We start from the raw sequence: 20,774 nt of genomic DNA on the forward strand, positions 1-20,774 counted from the left end.
GCTAACAACCTCCTCTGAAGTATTTTCGTGTTGTTTTTTTTTTTTTTACAGACAATGCTGAGATGACAGGAAATGAGGAAGAGAAAGATGCATTAAAGGTCCCCAGCCGGATTGGAAGTGCATGTGGATATTGCAGATCTTGGTCAGCATCTTAAACCCTAACACATTTTTGCTTATATTTGCCCATGTTTTGAGATACCTCTTAAACATCTGTCTTCACCCCTATTTACATCATCATGTTTTCTTGTTAAAATAGTTTCCATAGGGACTATTTCTTTTTAGTTTCAAGATTGTTTCAATGAAGATGCTAACAAGAAGGTTTGTAGATTTTGAAAGACACTTAAAACCAATCTATCTATCTATCTTCATGGCAAGTATGAAAGTTTATTTGTGACCTTGGAAATAGCAGTTTTACAAAGCACCTTATTTCATTCACCTTGTTGGATGAAATGACTGTAGCCCAGTTGTCATGGAGATGAATCTGTGAACATGCAACCTGAGCAAGGATTTTTGGTTTTGTTAAACTACTATGTCCACAGTCAGGAATGAACTGTCATGCTTAACTTTTGAGCCAATACAGATGAGAAGGCGTAAAAGCGCTATGGTTGAAATTGAAATTGTAACAGCAAATGAGCTTAATGATAGTGACATGGTTGACAGCTCTAGAAAAAATCAAGTGAGTGGGCTTTCAGTTTGAATTGTTATTGGCCAGCTATCTCCATGGCTATAGAGGTAAGTGAGACATGTTTTTATTGTATTTTGAGTGAACTAACCCTTTCAAGAGAGGGATTGAAGAGGATGAAGGACTACACCTTTTTGTTTATTCATGATATAGTTTTTGGAAACACTTGTAACTTTGGTAAAGTATTCACTCAAAAGACAATAAAAATGTTACAATAGATTTGACACTAACAGAATATTAGGTTATTGTGATAAATGTCCTACTAGTAGTATTATAAGACTAAGCACTCTTTAGCCATAGTATGAACAGTACAGCGGAATAGTTAAACTCACTGCGCATATTAATGGCATAACAGCTCTGTCAAAGCCAGATCACAGGAATAAGCAGAGATAATAAGGACCAAGTGATGAAAATGAGTCACTCAAAACTGCACTGAGAACGGAGGCGTGGAGCCAACTGTGGCATGCAGGCAGCAGCTCCTCTCCTCTGCCAGCTCTGGCTCCTCCGCCAGGAAGGGAGGATTGAGAAAACTGCAGTTCATAATCGCCTTCAGTGTGTCGCCTGTTGTGTGGAGGTGTAGTAGTCATGACAGCCTCAAACACTGGCCAGCACCCCACCACCACCACCGCCTCCCCCGACACGCTGAAGACGGTCGATTGAGGCGCAGAGCTCGCTCTCTTCCCTCCTTCTCTCCGGCGTTGTTTTTTGGACCCGAGTGTCCCGCAGTGACCATCGACTGACTGCTGGACTGCAGCAAGTAGTCGACCCCCGTTTGTGCTCGGTGTTCCCCGAGAGCTCAGGCATGCCATATGTCTGGACTGGAAACATTGTTGTCTGGGCTGAAATTCGCTGTAGCTACTACTTGAGGGAGTCAAACTTGATGAAATGGAGACTTCGGGGAGTGATGCGGCGGTCACATACTTGGGGAAAGCTGAAGAAAGAGACGGATATTCTGAACTGGAACATCTGCCTCCACTGCTGGAAGATGAGGTGAGACAGTGGGCTTTATTTGAAGAAGTTGTGATTAAATGCAACGCTGTTAATATATACATACATATATATATATATATATATATATATATATATATATATATATATATATATATATATTATCTTGACTTGAAAATAACTGTTTTCAATGATTTCAAGTCATTTATGGGGCAACTGGGTGGGCTAAATTCCCCATTACTGTAGCTATTGTAAACTTATATTAAGATGTTCCATCACAGATAGAGCAAAAAAAGCTTACAGACACTGTCTTCATTGTTCTTTCATGTCTTTTTTAAGCAAACATATTTAATTCATGTTGGTTAAATTACATTAGTTTCATAATTAGGCCACTGAGGAGGATTTTCCTTCAATATCATGATGGTATTCAACCTGATTAGGCTTTTAAAGCCAGGCGCAGAGGCTTCCTTGAGGCCTGGTATTTCTACAATGTTTCAATGGCACCTGAATTTGTCAGTTTATTTCATAAATGAATGGTGAAACATGCTACTATTCTCTCTATATATATTTTGTTTTTTCTGACCTGTTATGTTTCTTTAACTCCTTTCTATAACTTTATTGATGAGGATGAACAATCTTAATACAAGGTCCGTTTAGAAGCTGTTCTGGAGCTTTTCATCACATCACTGTTGACCTAAATGGACCTTGTGTAAGGTTATTTTTCTCAACTGACAAGACATCCTTAAAGTGGAAGTTTGGACATCTATAATTCCCTGACAACTGAGTAAACTCCATTAGCAGAGGAAGACCATTCGCTATGAACAAAAGCTCTAGAGCAGCTACTAAATGGACCTTGTAGTGAGATTGTTTTTCCAATGTCAAAAATGACTTTTCATTATCACTATTTTTGAGCAGATTGGTTACTTCAAATGGAATATTTAGTGTAGTTTAGAATCTGTAAGACATTTTCAACAGAAATGTCAGTTAAGAGAATTACACAAATGGGATTAAGAATCAGGCTGTACGATCCATCTATGGTCTCAGTTAATATCCTATCAACAAACTGTCTGAATAGAGTCAAACTTTTGAAAGTCAATCCAACACAAATACACCCATCTGTCAGTACTTCGTTCTCTTTCACTGCTCTTCTCGGTCCCAGCGTGCAGACACAGGAAGCACACCACCAGTCTTCTCAGAACCTCGGAGCTCAGAGGCAAACTTATGTAGGACAGCATATTTAACTTGAGGGGGGCGAGAGAGACTTTTAGCTTTCCTCTGCACTGTTCTCAGGGGAAACTGCCTATTTATGGGGCTGCTGCTGCTGCTGCTTGAAGTGGCACTTTTTCTGCCCTGTAATTGTGCTCTATACCCCAATAGATCACATCAATATGCTTTGTTCACAATCTGCAGTTCACAGTCTCGTACAAGAGAGTTAAGTAGCGAAACAGATAGGTGCACTTCTCCCGTGGTCATTGAAGGTCTCCTGGTTCACTAACCTGAGGGAAACTCATGTCTAACTCATTCAGAAACACAGTGGTGTGATATAAATAATGTAACGGAAGAAAAAATGGTAAGTTCATGGTAATGGCTGTACTGGATTTAGTATGTGACAATTACTGCTTTGTGATGCCATCTCTAACCCCCAACACCCCCTACTTCCACCCCTCTATCTGAGCTAAGGCCAGCTTTTGTGTTCACTTGCAATCGGAACAGAAGATCCTGTAATTATCAGACCGCAGCATTATGCTAGATGCTACATGGAATCTCTGAGATCACTGCACTCGCCAGGATTAATGGGGCCATTTGGTAATAGTGGATCATAGATGATACAGTGTGTACATGTGGGGGTGTAGAGTCACTCCATCACTCTATGGCATGTAAAGGATGTTTGTGTGTGTGCAGGATTCTTTGTACTTGATGTTCCAAATGTCCTTGCTGTTGAAGAAAATTCAGGATTTTCTGCTGTTCATGTCAGAATTAGGCACGGCTGTAGATTCAAGGTGCTACGTTTATACTTTTTAAAAATTTTGTGATGCATCTGAATAATTACTGTAAAAATACAAGACCATGGTTGAGATAATTTAGCATTTTACAGCAGTGTTGGTCAAAATGAATTCCATACTTTTAACGTGTTAAAATGTTCAGCTTTCAGTTTCTTGTTTTGCAGCTCTGTTCCAACGTGCTGTGAAATTATCCAACAACTCTCCACAAATGCCGTGATCAATACACAGTCAAATGTGCCAATAGGTTGAAAGACAAGTTCTCGTGTTAAATTATGTTTTGACCTATCATTAGGCCCTGTAGTTTGTACTAGTTTTCATCATGTTGGTATTGTTTATTAATAGTAGTTGATAGGACTAACCCCTTAAATTTGTTGATCTTAATCAACTGTCACAGAACCAACAGTTTAATCATGGTTGTTTCTTTTTTCCCCTTTTTTAATGTCCACACAGCAACTCATAATTAAAACTTACAGTGACAACCTGGATGAGCAGCAGCACTGCTGTGTGCAGGCTATGCTGTCATTGTCCTGCAGAGAGATCATTGCAACCCAGCTGAGATCACTAACAGGGATTCTGGGGTGTTTTTCAGTTTTTCAGACTATAGAATGTGTTTCCTACTTGTTAAGCAACTCTTTGTTTCTGTATGAAAATTTGCCAATACTTACAACTTGCTAAGTAGAGAACAGCATGTCATTTTTATTTTTTTGTTAAAGTCAGGCTCAACCAACATATGTGTGATAATGGACTTACTCTTCATGTAATCTCAGACTGACTCCGTGATGTTGAGATCAGGGCTCTGTGGAGGCCAAACCATCTGTGGCAGGACTCCTTGTTCATTTTTTTCTGAAGATAGTTCTTTCTGTGACTCTGGCTGTATGTTTGAGGTCACATGCTGCAGAACAAAAATAACTTTAAAACAACACCAACATATAATTACATATACATGATAAGATTTATTCATGCCACCCACCTCCAAGCAAAAATCTGTCATGTTCAGATCCTCTGGTTGCATCAGCACTGTTTGTTGTGGCACTTCAGCACCACCTCCACCCCAGCATTCACCTGTAGATTTCTCCAAGGGTCAGATGAGAGTGTGTGATCATCACTCTCAACTTCTGTATTTACATTTTAATAAATCAGCTCCACGAGTTGATTGACTGAAATGCAATTGAGAAGAAAACTCTTATTTGATGCTGTGTTTAGGAGCTTGTCGGGGGCGTAAGAAATGTGAATGAATCTCAAAATATATGATATTCTCCAGAAAGTGTTGGTGTTACATTGAAACACCCAACTCCCTAAATTAGTTAAATCATTGTATTAAACTGTCTTGTCAGATTGGAGTTGGGCTGTTCTATTTCAGGTACAGAACTATCCCAGTCTGACTCAATGGATGTGAATTTTTGAAATAACCATTACTGACCAGTGTTGCCAGATGGGAAATGTTAAAGTATCATACCAGAGGCTTAAAATAATCGTATTTTGAGGAAAATATTGTGAGTCATAACCAAGAGAACAAATAGGCATAAATGTGTAATTTTCAGAAAACACGTATTTATTGTGATGAATGACTTTTTGACACCATCTACAAATCTAGCCACATTATTAAAAAAATAAAAATAAAAAATTGCTGACGTAGATATATGATGCGTGGAAGGGTGTAGTCTGATTGGCTGGGAAGACGTCATGTGAGAAGAGATACATAAACACATATCATACAAATACAATAATTATTGTACATCTGGCAACGCTGTTGCTGACTGGCTGTTGTATTCTGCCTCCTTCTGCTCTGCCTCTTTTGTCAACCTCACTAAGCTACACCCTAATAATGAAAAACTTCAACAAAAGGCTGAATCATGCTTAAGACAGGGAATTAGTGAAGTGCAAAATGTTCTTCATTAACACTTCACCCCAAGCACTGCATTTAACCATAGAACTGATGCAGTTTAGGTTTCCCCTTTACACTTTCACACAGTTTAATAAATCCAAACAACCCTGCTTGTTTTTCAACTGAACACAGCATTGCATTATGGTTATGGTGGATCTCACAAGCATGAAAGTGCGCATTAGTGTTTCTCCTTACCGGTACGTACCTCTATGTGTGTGTGTGTCGACAGGAAAACGTGTCTCTGGCAGACATCCTGTCTTTGCGGGACAGCTGTCTGTCTGAGGAGGAGGTGTGGGCGGTGTGTGCAGAGTGCGTTCTGGCCCTGCAGAGCATCAGACCCTCCCACCTCTTCCACACCCTGTGTATAACACCAGACACTCTGGCCTTCAACGCCCATGGGAATGTTTGCTTCATGGAGCAGCTCAGTGGTGAGTCTACAGCATGGACACACTGTCATTTATATATTTGTACAATCATTACACCACATTTAGGATATTTGATAACCCTTTATTTGCACTTACCATAATTATAGGCCCTTCTCTCTGTTTATTATTCTTTGCATGACATTTGTTGGATTATATTCTGTTTCTTAACTGGATTTTAGTTGTAGCAGTCATGTAGCTAATGGCAGCCCTGTTAAATCTTACATGCTACTGATGGGGCTACAGCTGCAGATGTATCAGTTTTATTTATATTTTTTGGCACACTAGCGCAAGTTCATGGCTGAACACTCAGAAGGCAGAAGGAATCTGTTTTATCCCAGATCAAACCTGCATTGCAGAGTTAAGATGTGTGGGGTTGGTTTTTCTGTCCCTTCGTGACTGCAGCTGAAGCTCTCTGTTTGACGCAGATATGAAGCACCTTTTACTTTAGTGATTTGCTGCCCTGATCTTTATCACTTTCAATTTACAAATTCCTGCTTGAAATGACTCCATCAGCATCTCACGGGATCTGTTAAGCTTTGCCGAGGTCTGCAGGTCTGCTCTGATTTGCACAGACGACATCTTTCTCCTTCACAGCTCTGTGAGGCCCCGTCAACGTCGAATGGAAAAAAAAAAATCCTATCAGGAATTATTACCCCTCACCTCTCCTCGTCTTCTGTCTTGTCTTTCTGTCATTCCTTTTTCCTGATATTCTTCATTTTTCTTTCTCTCTCTATCTCATTCTCTATCTTATCACTGTCACTCTCATGCGAGCATACACGCTGTAGCACACACTTATTCCATGCCCTGATGCCAAGTGTCAGAAATTGATAAGTATTGATTAGATCAGAGGTGTCAGAGTTGCCGGGGGGATCGTTGTTGTGGTAACAGCTTGGTTAGCCTATCAGCAGTCAACCTGAGCTCACACATATAAAGTATACTTAAACACACACACACACACACACACACTACGCAGGCAGTATCTTTTAAAGTGTTGCATCCATTCTTTATCTCCACACAGATCTTCAGTCAGTAATAGAGACACTTTGAAGCGATGTTTTGATTACTCTGTCAGCTAAAACAGCCTTAAATCCTTCGTAGCCTCATTTGTTGTCATGCTTTATTGGATTGTTTCAGTCCTTCGGCTATGATTCATGCTGTGAATATAGAGAAAGACACCGCAGTGCTCACATTACCCTTCTTGTGTTAGTTGTTCATGCTGAACACAGTGCATCTATATCATTAATCATAACACCGGGCTCCCCGCTTTACTCGCTGCACAGTTTCCCATTGATTCCGCTTAATTGAACTCTTTGTGCGATAGTGATGAAATTTCAAGCTGACGCACAGTCCAATGACCAATCACATGCTCACACACAAACACGCTCTCTCCCTGCAAGGCTGTATAATGACCTTGAGGGCTGTAGTGATGATAGTCGGCGGTAAAACACATACCAGAAAGAATAGCTGTTGTCAGGCCGGCAGAGATACGGATTGATCAGTAGTGTTCATTGCTGCTAATTAATTACTGCAGTAATAACAGGAAGGCAGTTGTGTGTGACTGCGGGTGATGCGGCAGCGTTGGCATCACCCAGCCAGAGTGACAAAATGTCCTTTAATGGCGTTCATACAACGATGACCAAGAAAAACTGCTAATATTCCCATGAGGTTCAGCATCGCAAGCTGTTCCATTTCTGATAATACAGGACCGGCTGTGCTCTGTGGGAAATATGATCAGCCCTTTTTGGAAAGTGTGTTGAATCAGTGAGACTGCTTGGCTCCAACTACCTGTTGTGTTAAAATGCTGTAGGCATACATGACTCACCAAGCTCTCACTATCACCCCGGAGGCAACTGCGTCACTGACAGTAACTGTCTTTTTTTCTCCTCCTTACTCACTGCCAATTTCACCGTGTTACAGTTCCTACTGACTACAAAGAGTTTAATACGCCTGTCCTCCTTTTCAACTCCATCTGTCCTTTTCTCCTTTTGTTTGTTTGAACTGTCAACCTCTTTGAGAGGAGAGGAGGTGAGATGAGAGGCGAGGAAAATTATAAAAGGAGAGGAATAAGGGTAAGAGATAAGTAGAGGAGCGGGGAATGAAGGAAAGGAAAAAAAATAAAGGAGAGGAGAGGAGATGGAAAATGCAGAGGAGGAGAGGAAAGGAAAGGAAAAAGAAGAGGAGATGAGAAGATATGACAAAAAAAAAACAAAGGAGGAGAGAGGAGAGGAATGCAGGAGGAGACATGATGAGATGAGGGGAGAGGGAAAAAGCAGAAGAAGAGAGGGAAGGAAAGAGGTGAGGGAAGGAGAGGAAGATGAGGATAAAAGGAAAGGGTATAAGAGCAAGTGAAAGAAAAGAAAAAGATGAGATGTGAAGAGAAGAGATCAAAAAAGCAAAAGAGGAGAGGAGAGGTGAGGTGATGAGAGGAGAAGAAAAGCAAAGGAAGATAAGAAAGAAAGAAAGAAAGAAAGAAAGAAAGAAAGGTAAGAGATGAGGGGAGGAAAGGAGAGAGGAGAGGAGAGACATGGAGTCTGGCCTTGCTACACCTGGGAAGGGATATCATAACTCCAGTAGACAAACCCAGATCTGTCATGACCCACTTTACTTCCGTCCTTCCCCTTCCTTTTCTCCTTCCCCTTTATTAACTGTAGGTACAACCTTTTTTCTCCCCCTGTCTCAATGTGTCTCTCTACTTCCTTTGTCCTTAGTCCAGTTTGAAGTGTTTATGTTTGCCTCTTGGTTTCATGTATCTTGTAGCAGGTCTGGGCTGTGGCCTATTTCAGGAGGAGGAGGAGGAGGATGCAGCAGCTCTCCTCTGTGGCTGCTTCGTCTTCTGATCTGCAGATAGCTCCTGTCTTGTTTGTCAGGGATTATCTCTGACACATGAATTATGCAAATGAGAGGAAGCGGTTGCGCTAGCTCACTGGACTGTTTTGGTTCGGCATGCGGGATGCATATTCCTGTGATTTGCATCTCATTACGGTGGATGCTTAGCAAGTAGGTTACAGTTACAGACTTGACGCGGCTATACGACAGAGTATATTCACTGCAAATGACAAATGCATTGTTTGCTCCCTTTTGGTGAGATGATGATGTGTGCTTTTCAGACCTGATTGCTTAATGGTGCAGTTAATTTGTGTGTTCCTCTCCTGCAGATGATCCAGAGGGCTCCTTTGTGCCTCCTGAGTTTGACAACACAGGCAGTACGTTCGAGGTGAGGGATGCTGAATCTCCTTAGAGATTTTAATCTGGTCACAGTTGCACACAGTCACTCCTGGGAGTTACTCAGTATAGCCACACAGTCTCGGACACCTTGCTGGTGTTTGCTGAGGGAGAGTGGGGAGTGTTGCTTGTTCTCTTTCCTCACCTAGAATTCCCCACACAAGCCAACAATCACTCAGTTACAAACTCACCTCTGTCACCTCTATCTGATAATGTGGGAAATAGGGAGGAGGCAGTTGTAGAAAGAAAACTGTGGCTTAGAAGATTATTCTGGTTTAGTACAAATTGGGTTTTTGGGTTTTCATACTTGCAGACCATCATTCCTATTGGAAAAAATAACATACTCATTAAGGTCAATGAATATATTGTTATTAGTTGAGAAATCTGGGAATGTTGTGACAGTGCTAACAAGATTATAACCAAAACTCCAGGTTAGCCAAACTAATTTGGAAGAAAAAATGAAGGTGAATGGTAAAACCATGACACCATCTGTATGTTGTAAACATCAATCACAGTTTTTAAAACCTTTTTTCCTTTTTTCACTGTTATATTTTGTACTTGATCCAATCTGGGACCCGAGTTAGGACCAGGGCAGGGTGGATCCAAATGTACTTGTTATCAGCTGTGATCAGGTGGTGGAGAGAAAAGTGTTTTTGAGGCAGAGAGATAGTGTGAACTGTGAAGTGCAGGAGAGAGTATATGTATTGCTGCTCTTTCCAACCACATCAAGCTGCTGCTAGTGTTGATGTTTCCTCTCTGCTGTCTGGATCAACTCTGATTATCATCAGGCCCTGGTGCTTTGATTCCTTCTTTTTCTTTTTTTTTTTTTTTTTAAAGTAGAATTTATGTACATCAGGTTTGCCACACAGTTTTCCAGAGCAAAGAGGTTTTATTACTAACATTTCAAGTGTTGTCGTTTTCAGTTTGACGTCCTCATGAGAAGTGATGAAGATAATCTGGCTACTAAACTCAGCAATTCACTTGATCAGTACAATGTTATCTGACCTAACAGATGTCCGACCACAGCTACAAAAATAAAACCCCAGATGAAATAAATCAGAATTATTCTTTGAAAAATAACTTTAAAAAAACAAAACAAAAACAGAATTATCGTTTTTTCATCATCCATTTGAATCTCATGACACGCTGGCAAGACCTGGTTTTTCCTTTGAGTGAGGTTTGGTCTTATCTAATAAATGCAGTATGTATGTATTAATATCACTGGCTCTTGTGAGTTTAAAAAATGTTCCATTGAATTATTTATGCTCTCTCCATCTTGTTGAATAGATCTCTATAATTTTTACATTCATCTTCAGATACCAGCCTATACGTCTGTGTCTATACTCTCGCTATCTGCTTCCTATGTTTCTCACAGTGCGAGTGTTTTTCTCAAGGGAGATATTACACATGACCGATAAGCAAAACAAGAGTTAAGGCCTTCAGCTGATGTGTTTACTTATCTATTTTGGTGTCTCACAGTGGGATCTGCCTTGCACGTGTGTTTTCCACATAAGTATGGGTACAATCCACTTCAGTTGTTGGAAGTGATCGTTACATCTGGGATATGAACTCAAAAGCACCTGGTTCAAATCCTCTGCTGCCTTAGAGCTTACCATAATATCCAGTGTCAGTGTAGCAAAGCAAAACAAATGCTCTCTCATGTATGTGTACAATACATGACAATTACTGCCCAAAATACTAAGAGGATCCAGCCTTTTTTTCATACAGTTATTCACAGACTTAGAGTGCTAAAAGCGCGTTTTGGTAAGCTCTGTACTGTAAATTCACAGTTGCAGCTGCTTCCTGATGATAATAGTGTTTTCTGCTTCTTTATTCTGGGCCACAGGGCCATGTTTACTCTCTGGGCTCTACGCTTTCTGCCGCACTGAACTTTGTCATCGAGCCAGAGTTGGAGGCTGAGCTGGGAGTAGAAATCCAGAGGCTGTTGGAGCAGATGCAGGAAGAAAAGCCAGAGGACAGGCCGCTCCTGCAGGTATGAACACCTGAGAATGATTTATAGAAAGCTGCACGGTTCATCACCATTAGACAGGTGTGGGATAATCAGAGATCTCATTTCAGCCATTGTGTTATTAAGGTGCATATTTAATTAATTAGATATTGATGCAAATTTGATAATTAGTCTTATTGCTGTATTTCTTATTTTAAATTTGACGATAAATGAAAGTTTTCCATTGGATATATTGATAATATAATAAAAAGGCAGTAAATGAAGTAAATGATAATGATTACATGTGATTATTTGTTATTGTTATTGTTACTTAGTTCAATTTTCAAACTCTTTTAGGAGCCACATGCAAAGGAAATCTACAAAACCCCAAAAAGCATAAGATAGACATAAAACACATAGAGAAATACATGAACATCATTATGACTGCAGCTGATAATGTGCTTACACAACAAGTGTACTACACTTCATCACCATTCCTTCACAGTCACATGTCCTGTAGAATCACACTCAGTCCATTTGGAGATGTAACAGTGTTTACAGTAATTATGGCTGTAGCATTAATTAAAGTTGATTTTTCTCTTATGACTAGAGGAGCTAATTTGGCACTGCATGTAGCCAGTCAGTGCTCTTGAGCAGCATCAAGTGGAAATTCTGTGTCAGTGCAAATCTCACACACACACTATGACAGTCAGAAATCCCTTCATTACCATTCACAATATAGACTTCATAATATCAGTAATAATACAAAATTTAGGTTGAATGTGTTAAAATAAGTTATAGAAGTATTGTAGGACGTGAAATATTGTTACATCACTTAACACTTAACTATGTAACAAAAAAGAAAATGATTGCAGCTTACTATAGCATGCATAGTTAACTCTTAATTACTTTTGAAAGCATGTTACATGTTTCACAGTACGCCCTCGCACATCTTAAAATATCAGCACAATTTGTTTCTGCATTTTTTATTCATTTCATATTCATATACAGAGGTAGTTAATCAAATGCATTGTCTATTGTGTTCTGCTTTTCCCCTCCTGAGGATGAAATTATGCAGACAGATTTGGCAAGAAGTGTTAGCCGACTAGAAAATAAGCATTACATGTTGTTGTTTTTTTAAAATATTGCAAACATTTAAGCTAAATTCCCCCACAGGACATCCTCTCTCTGGCTGAAGCAAGGCTGTCTCATACCTCATCTGCAGCGGTGTGCCGGAAACTATCTTCTATTGGACGACGTGTGCTATCAATCGAATCAGTATCAACCTTTCAAGGTCATTTTACCATCTATATTTACACATGTCACCATTTTGTTTCTGCTGTGATTTCTCCTGGTACTAACTGCTGTCTTTGTGTTTCCACAGATGGACAGGAAGGCTCCTGGGAAGCAAGATGGCAGCATCCCAAACCCAGATGTCTGCTCAAAAGACTGAGCTCAGATGATAATACCAAAGACCTGTGTGTTGACAGTTCCTATAAGGCAAATGGTCTGTCCAGGCAGCAGGTATGTGACTAAGGTTTTAGTGTAGATTTTTATGAAGCATCTGCTTACTTGCTAACTAGCATTATAAAGGTGGAGCACAGTTACAGTGAGCCAACATGACACATGGCACTCTGTGAGGAATGCTAGTAGCAATGATAATAGTGAGAAATTACTTAAGAGCAAAGAAGCCACCTCACATAATTAATGTTAAAGCATAAAAAATAACATTAGCGTGTTTGAAATTCCTGCTGTTTACCTGAACAAGTTAAAGGACGAGTTCACAATTTTTCAAGTACATTATGAAGGGATTTTGTAATGGTCAGTGTGAACAGGAGGAATGATTGCAGCAAGAAAAACCTGTTTCAATGTTCATATGGGCGCCTGACTGTTGTTTTAACAGACTTGAAAAATTGTGAACCTGTCCTGTAATAACCCAGCTGCCCCCCACTCCTGATGTTTGTAGCACGTATGAAATTTCTACTGTCATCAAAATGTCACTGGACGTACGCCAAAGATGTCTTAAAATTAGATGTCCTAATATTAGATGCCAGATGGGAAAACAGGCAAAATGTCACTTATAGGAAACTGTATTATTACAGGATTTAAAAAGTATAATTTATCAACTGCAGAAGATCATGAAAAGACTATCTTCAAACCTAAAATTGTAAACGTCAAACTGATCACTGTGATTGTTACCTTGCACTTAAACAGGCTCTTTGTCACTAGTTTCTGTGCAAAACTATCCACCACCTTATTAAAATCCAGAGTGCCAGACCAGATGTCTAGATAATTATGAACTCTGTGCTGAATGGGAAGTTTCCTTCTTCGGATATTGAACATTTTCCATCCATTACTTTTGCAATTTGCACAGTTTATGCCACAAAAACAACTCCTCATGTTGGTATCTCAATCATTATGGTTTGTTTTCTAATCTAAGTAAGTTAATCAGCTGGCCTCCAAGCACAAGAGTTAACATTTTTAACCAGTTATTTCATTTCCACTTCCATTTTGCATTCCTGTTTTACATCCATTGAAGCATATTTAAGATTATGTCTGCCTTTAGAACAGCTGAAACAAATAATTGTATGCTTAACACTCAATCTGCAGGTGTGTGCAGGCTGGGATTCCTCTCTCTGGGCGGAGGATATGGACAGCGGTGACGGAGACTGCATGGTCTTGATGGATGAGTTGGACTGCCGGTCTCACAACAGCTCCCCAGTGCGGAGGAGAGCCCAGCAGAGACTGAACCGGGTGAGAGGGGCGCTTAACCGCTCCTGCTCCGTCCCAGACTCCAACAACCCCCCCTGCCTTTCCCCTCCAACTCATGGAGATATCAGTATACCTGTATCGGACCTCACTGAGATAGGAGCAGATGAACACTTGGGCTGCAAGTCTGTGTGGAGCAACATACGTAGACTCAACCGAGGAAGGTCCTGTGAGTCTTACCCACACAGTATGGAGGAGGATTGTGTGAACTCGTTTGCTGACAACCAAATGTTGCAAGGAAACGAGGATGCTGCCGATCTCTTATGCAGTGGAGAAACAAATATTCAAGTGTGTCAGGACAATGAATGTAAAGAGTGTACCCAGGATTTAGCATCTCCATGTACTTCGTGTCAGGAGCTGGACATGGAACATGACTCTTCTGGGGACCTGAACTCATTGAACCACGGCCTCTACATTCCTAATAACCACATGACCAAAAGCATGCTGTGCCTCAATGAAGAATCTCAGGATGAGGTTAGCCAGTGCCAGATGGCTCTTTAATCTATGTCTTTGCAGTTGCATCTTAGATTTTCTCAGATTTTTAATTGGAAGGGATGTAGGTCAGATGTGAAATGGGAATTGCTGCGATAGTACCGTTTTTATGTGTTAAGATAGATTGCTATGAGAAGTAGCTTTAGAGATATCAGTCGACTTTTTTTAGTTTCAAAAAATAATCTTTTCTTAACTCCTGGACAATTTACTAGCTTGTGTTGTCTGAGCTACTCATGACAACAGATAGAGTAAACTCCAAATCTCTGAATAAGTGAAGTGAAATATGATTGAAAGCTCTTTAGAAAGCTAGTGGTTGAGCAATGAGTCAAGATTATGACAAACTACTATTTCTGTGATCAAGAATTAATTTTCCCACTTGAGGCTGTTTTTTTTTTTTTTTTAGCTAAGTAGCTACAGTAGAAAGCAATCAGTCATTAAGTAAAGCCAATTTCACTCTGGATATGTTTCTTAGTGTAAGATAAGCTGTTTGCCATGAGACCAAGGTCTGCTTTGCTCATTTATTAAAAAAAGTGCTTTAAATTATGTTGATGTAGTCTCCAACATGGCTGCCAGAGAGTAAATATCAGTTAAAATGCTACAGAGTTGACCTACTTTTTAACATGCTCAGTAATGTCTGCTGCCATTCCCACAGTTACTCAGAACTTTGAGTCTTCTTTAAGCATAACTGAAAACTCATTGCCTTTAGGCATATTTTGCAGTTTCAATGAAAAAATATGGCACATTACAGACACACCTGCACTTGAAGCAGGACACTGCTTGATCTTGTGTTTTTAAGGCAAACTCAAAGATTTATTTTTAAGAAAGTCACATGAGATGTACAAACTGGGTCTAGAACAGCACATTAAAAGACCTAAACTGCTAAACATCACTGCAATCAATGGACAGTGGATGATCCTAACATGAGGCTGGAGTTTTCATGTTGATGTCAATGCTGCATTGTTCTCTTTGCAAAAGTGGACAAGTGAACAGACAAATCATGACAGGAGATTGCATTCATACATTCAAAAATAGATTTGGAAAATGTCTAGTTAGTTCAGTTCAAGTGAATTAGGCCTGCTGAGGGATCAAAAAAAGCTCCAAAGTCTGAAACTCATTCCTTTTTTAATCTGGGTTTGTTCTTTATTTTCTATTCAGTGGATCTCTTTAAGAGAGCTGCTCACTCGTTGTGGACGGAGGCTGACAGTCAATGAGCTGTGGGCTCTGTGTTACACCTGCCTGTCCTCGCTGCAGACCTACATTGACTTTCCAGGTGATTTCATAAATTCATGCATGAAAACCCAAAAGTATATTAACTGCTATTGCAAAACCAGTGGAGATTTTTGAATATTATATCCAGTCCTTCAAATTAATGATGGGCTTGTAGGAAATTCCAGATGGGAGTCAGAGAAAAGGGAATGGAAAAAATATGCAAATGATGCTACATAGCATGCATTTTGTTGCTCGCAGTTGTTCTGTGCAGCTGATTTTTCTCTTTTCCATTAGCCTATCTATGCCTGGACACAGTTTACGTTGGCTGTGAAGGAGAGGTGCTTTTCTTGAAACCTAAAAACATAGGTAGGATTACTTTACATTTGTCTTATGCTCTCTGCTGGAGAGTATTTAAGTCATTTTTTAAATCTTTGGTTGTTGTTGTTGAAATTGCACATTTTAGTCTTTTGCTGACTTCGCTATCTGACTTTGTGTTCTCCACAGGGCACCGGGATGAATTCTATCTTGCACCTGAATATCAAGAACATGGAATTGTAACTGAGAAGGTCTCTCCGTCTGAACTGCTGCCATTTGTTTAACAATTGACTTTTACTTATCAAAGTGTTTTCTTCCCATTGATATTCTCTTCTGTCTTGGCACAGGCTTGTGTTTATGGGGTTGCTGCTATTCTCTGGGCCACAGCCAAGTTCAGTTTATCACCTAATCAAAAGCTGGCGATGCCTCGCAAACTGAAGAGACTGCTCCTGGAGATGGCAAAGAGGACGCCCATCGAGAGACCTACCATTGTCATGGCTAAAAAGGTTATTATTAGTATTCATTGTTGTTAATCATGTTGTTGTCATTTTTATTGTCTTTTCTTCTCAATATCAGACTAAAGTGCCAGCCAAATGGTAGCCAAGGCCCTATTCCTGACACTGGCAGACAGCTCATGCTTTATATATGGCCCCCTATTAATCAGTCTTCTTTTACCAGGCACAAAGTCGCTGTAATTTGCAATTTCCTCCTGCAATGGCCTGAAATTGATCTTGTGTCTGACATTCCAGTAGTTCAATCATCTCATCCTTATCTGATTCCAGTGCTCCCACTGAACTCTCTGACTTAAGCATCCCCATCCAACAGTGTTTCTGTTTTCAGCTCCATGTTGTAACACACAGATATGGCATTTAAACTGTTGGATTTCAGTTTGGTTTGACAAAAACACTTGTACAAACCAACTGCATGAGAGAATTGTGCGGGCAGAAATATGTGTCACTTGAAACTGAATTTGTTGAATTTCTCAACTTGAATAATTGCATTGAAAAACTGAATCTGAATAGCATAATTTGAAATTGAATTTATTAGTTTCGAACTGAATTCCAATAAACTTGAAAATTAATTCAGTTGCTCTGAAACTGTATTTGAGCCTCACTGAAAATTCAGCTCTCTCTCTCTCTCACACACATCTGGCTGTTGAGGAAGAGCAATCGAGTGCAGATTCAACAGAACTCTTTTTCGGCCAATCAGCACCTATGTTTTTGACCATTTCCTTCACTCCCATTGATCCATGGGGTGCTTTTTACTTAGCTAATTTCTGCTAATTTCAGCTTTGTCCAATGTCCACACTCACATAGTTTGAGGCACGTTCCCGTTAAGTTTGAGCACTTTATGCACTACTTTCTGTAAGTCTCTGCAGACTTTGCCTGAGGGAATCACCCACAGTTCATAGCGTTGTGAAGTTAAATCAGTGTTAAATACGGGATTACCAGGGGAAGCCCAGAAGCGTTAAAAAAAAACGGTAAACAAACTGGCACGTGGGTGTTGAGCCTGGCATAGTGGATATGCTGGTATGTCTAAATTTACAAAGAAACACTACATTAACAAGGACTTAAGATGGTACATAAAAAACACATATAATCAGAGGAATGCAAGCATAGGTTATATTATACACCTAGTTTATTCATCAACCATTCCTTTTAATGTTTGCTTAATGATGCAGTTACCGCTCATCCACTCTGTAAGGCAAGAGCCTGAATGACGTTCAGATCAGGCAGTCAGTCATTTTTCTGTTTCTGTTTAAGTGAACCCACTAAAACAAATTGCAGTCAATCATGTTGATATGGCAGTAAAGTCTTGAATCTTGAATCTTAAGTGCCTTGTGCATGAAGAAAGTAAAAAACATAAAATAGAAAGTCCAAAACCCCAAATCCTACATAACATGTTTTAGTGTTGTCAAGGTAACATGATATGTCATAAAGTGCTGTCCCATTCCTATTTATACCATTTTGAGCCCTTGCAGCCTCTCGCACTCAAGCACTTAGCAGGTGACGTCAGTTGAGTTAGGGTTTAGGGGGGGACATTGGGATTGAGCCAGCATCCTGAGCCTGAAAAGGACATCAGACTTTCACAAACTAAATAAGCAATATTTCATTTAAAGTTCTGTTCTTTCAGTGATTAACAGGTTTAAATTGTCTATTTTGTCTTATGCTGTGACAGACAGACACTGCTATAGATCTGTAAACAAATGATAAAACATTGCAGCAGTTATCAGGTGTTTTCCTTCCAGCTAACACTATGTATTAAGTAACAGTTTAAAGTTTTAATTTAAACTTTAGAGTTTAAACTATTACTTAATAATTTCTACATATTTGACTGTTCAGGTTCTGTACATCATGAGTAGTTGTCGTCTCCTCAAAATGACGCTGGAGTGAGCGTCTCTTCCCTTTTAGTGATTTAAATTCCTCCGTCCTCATGTCTCTTCCTCACATCTCTTCCTTTCACTGGGAGGAGCTGAGACATGAGGAAGAGACGTGACTGAGGGAAGCAAAGAGACACGTTAATAAATAAATAAATGAAAAGTGCCTGTCGTTACAATTTGTGAAAAGGAGTTCTGTGAATCTGGACTTGATTGCTCTTCCTCAACAACCGGATGTGTGTCGCAGTGAACTGAAATTGAACTGAGAGAACTGAATGTGGACGTATAAAGAGAGTTTAATTTTCAGTGAGAATCACATGCAGTTTCAGAGGAACTGAATTCAATTTCATAATATTACATTCAGTTTCAAGTTTAGTGGAGTTCAGTTTCAATCTAACAACTTCAATTTCAAATTATACTATTGAGATTCAGATTTCAATGCAATTATTCAAGTTTAACAATTCAAATTCAAATAGAAATGATTCAAATTCAGTTTCTAGTTCTGCCCATAGAAATGACAGCTTGACTTGATGAATGACTTTGATGAGCATCTCTCCTTTTCTTATTGATTTTCTTTTTCTTTTTACAAAACATAACTAGGTTATGTGTTTTTAACTGAGCACAAACAGGCTGAGAGCTTTAACAGACGCCTCCCCCTCCCATCTATCTTTCATATTCAAACAGTGTAAGACGGGTGGGTGGGGAAAATATATTTACCCAGAGGAGCGGGAGTAGAGTAGAGCGATACTGACTTGACAGGTTTTTAGCTCTATTCAACAAAGATGATGTACAAAATCAGCATCCAATTTCTGAGTTCCAGAGTTTCAGATTAACCACTTCTTGCCTGCTATAAGAAGTTAAAATCCTTTACTTGATATACCTTGCTCTTTGAGCTGAAGCCCTCCACGTGTGTTCTTAGTTCCATTCCCACCACATTTATAAAACTATTTCTAATTGTGTGTGTGTCTAATTGTGTCCTGTCTCTTAATAATTTCCTATAAATATGCTTACACAATAAAAACTGCCACAATAATGTTTCTTCTAGAAAAAGGGAGTTTAGCCCTTGCTTCTTTTAGTTTCCCTTGTATTTCAATTTATTTATATTCTGTCTATTATGTCCTGCTCTGGAAAACACTTTAAATTGCATTTACTTGTATCTAAAAGTTTTCTGTCCTGATTTGATTTTGCATATCAATGTGCAGATATTGCAAAGTCAGAAAGGAGCAGCATATCCTCTATAGAAGGAAAACACTTGTAATTGAAATATAGAGAATCCAATTTGTAAAAGTGCTGTCGTCTATTATTTTGTAAAAGTAGCAGTTAGTTTCTCTGCATACGTATGGGATGTTTTATTTTTAGTCAAACCCTTCACTTATTCCAGGCCAGAATGAATTCATTAATGGTGTGTGTGTGTGTGTGATTATGTGTGAAGTGTCCTACATTGTTAACACACCTGTTTTCATGTGGATCTGTTTCAGAGCTGTCGTGACTACTTATCACGTCAAGGGACAGATGCTGAGGCTGTGTGGAACGAGCTCCTCAGCAGAGTTCACCCGGTAAACTTTAGTTTGTTCCACCAGATACATTTGCACCTATGTATCTTCATCTGTTCATTTATTTTATTTTGTGAGTCTCTGTATCAGTGTGTTTCCCAATGGTTGTCATGTTTTGTCTGATTAAAAAAAGAGGATCTGTCTCTAGTGTAATGAACCAATTGAATTCTCTTTCAGCCACCCTCAAAATCCACTGATGGAGAGGATTTGAGTGCAGATGACGCTCATCAAAACTCATGTGAGGAGACCACACAAATCAATAGTGGTATGACAGCTTCATTTTACTTTGGATGGCCCTCATGCAATATAGTGGACCTTGAAATATAACATATATTAGGAAGAATCACACTAACAGATGCACTGTCTGTATTATTATTATTGAGTTGCATCTTATTTTTGTCTTTCTTTTGACATTCATGACTGATTTAAAAAGCATGTATTAGGATTCATGGCCTCTTCCTAATATTGCAAACATTTACCAGTGTGCATTGCATGAGACAATATCACTGATATTGTAACTGGCATTGTTGTAACTGTGTGTAGGCTTTGTGCCCATGGCCACTGAGAGCCGACTGGCTCCTGTGCCTGGCCCTGTTCCCCACAGCTATCCAGTCCACAAGGAACTACAACTCCCAGAGGCCTTCACTTCCACCGCAACACACTTCACCCCCATCATCCTGACCAATGAAGAGGACTCAGAAGAGGAGAGCCAAAACCTTGGAGCTGCCATTGAAGAGTAAGGAATACAGTTACAATGATTAGTCGATTAATTTATCAACAGAAAATTAATTGCCAACAATTTTGCTAATTAACTAATCATTTTTTGTCATTTTTTAAGAAAAAATGAAAAATTCTCTGGTTCCAGCCTCTCAAATGAATATAAAGAATATGTGTGAATATGAATAATACAAATGATCAGATTGCATATTTTCTTTTGTTTGTAGAG

At 39.5% G+C, this 20,774-nt stretch overlaps 1 protein-coding gene across 2 annotated transcripts in view; it reads left to right on the top strand.

Annotated features, from left to right (window-relative positions):
- The first annotated feature begins 435 nt into the window (after positions 1-435).
- LOC122997342 (kinase non-catalytic C-lobe domain-containing protein 1) overlaps positions 436-20,774 on the top strand; it is a 42,038-nt gene continuing 21,699 nt past the window's right edge. Inside the window, exons 1-14 of one of the 2 annotated variants that reach the window (XM_044373426.1) lie at positions 436-1,672; positions 5,748-5,946; positions 9,099-9,157; positions 11,012-11,158; positions 12,290-12,407; positions 12,498-12,637; positions 13,724-14,356; positions 15,530-15,644; positions 15,878-15,949; positions 16,088-16,149; positions 16,246-16,404; positions 19,754-19,831; positions 20,006-20,093; positions 20,372-20,564. In XM_044373426.1, coding sequence (XP_044229361.1) covers positions 1,568-1,672; positions 5,748-5,946; positions 9,099-9,157; positions 11,012-11,158; positions 12,290-12,407; positions 12,498-12,637; positions 13,724-14,356; positions 15,530-15,644; positions 15,878-15,949; positions 16,088-16,149; positions 16,246-16,404; positions 19,754-19,831; positions 20,006-20,093; positions 20,372-20,564 — 2,168 coding nt within the window. In that variant the 5' untranslated portion in view covers positions 436-1,567. The remainder of the gene's footprint in view (positions 1,673-5,747; positions 5,947-9,098; positions 9,158-11,011; positions 11,159-12,289; positions 12,408-12,497; positions 12,638-13,723; positions 14,357-15,529; positions 15,645-15,877; positions 15,950-16,087; positions 16,150-16,245; positions 16,405-19,753; positions 19,832-20,005; positions 20,094-20,371; positions 20,565-20,774) is intronic. The other variant, XM_044373427.1, reaches the window with a different exon arrangement.

This window comes from Thunnus albacares, chromosome 14 (assembly GCF_914725855.1).
Source record: "Thunnus albacares chromosome 14, fThuAlb1.1, whole genome shotgun sequence".
NCBI lineage: Eukaryota > Metazoa > Chordata > Actinopteri > Scombriformes > Scombridae > Thunnus > Thunnus albacares.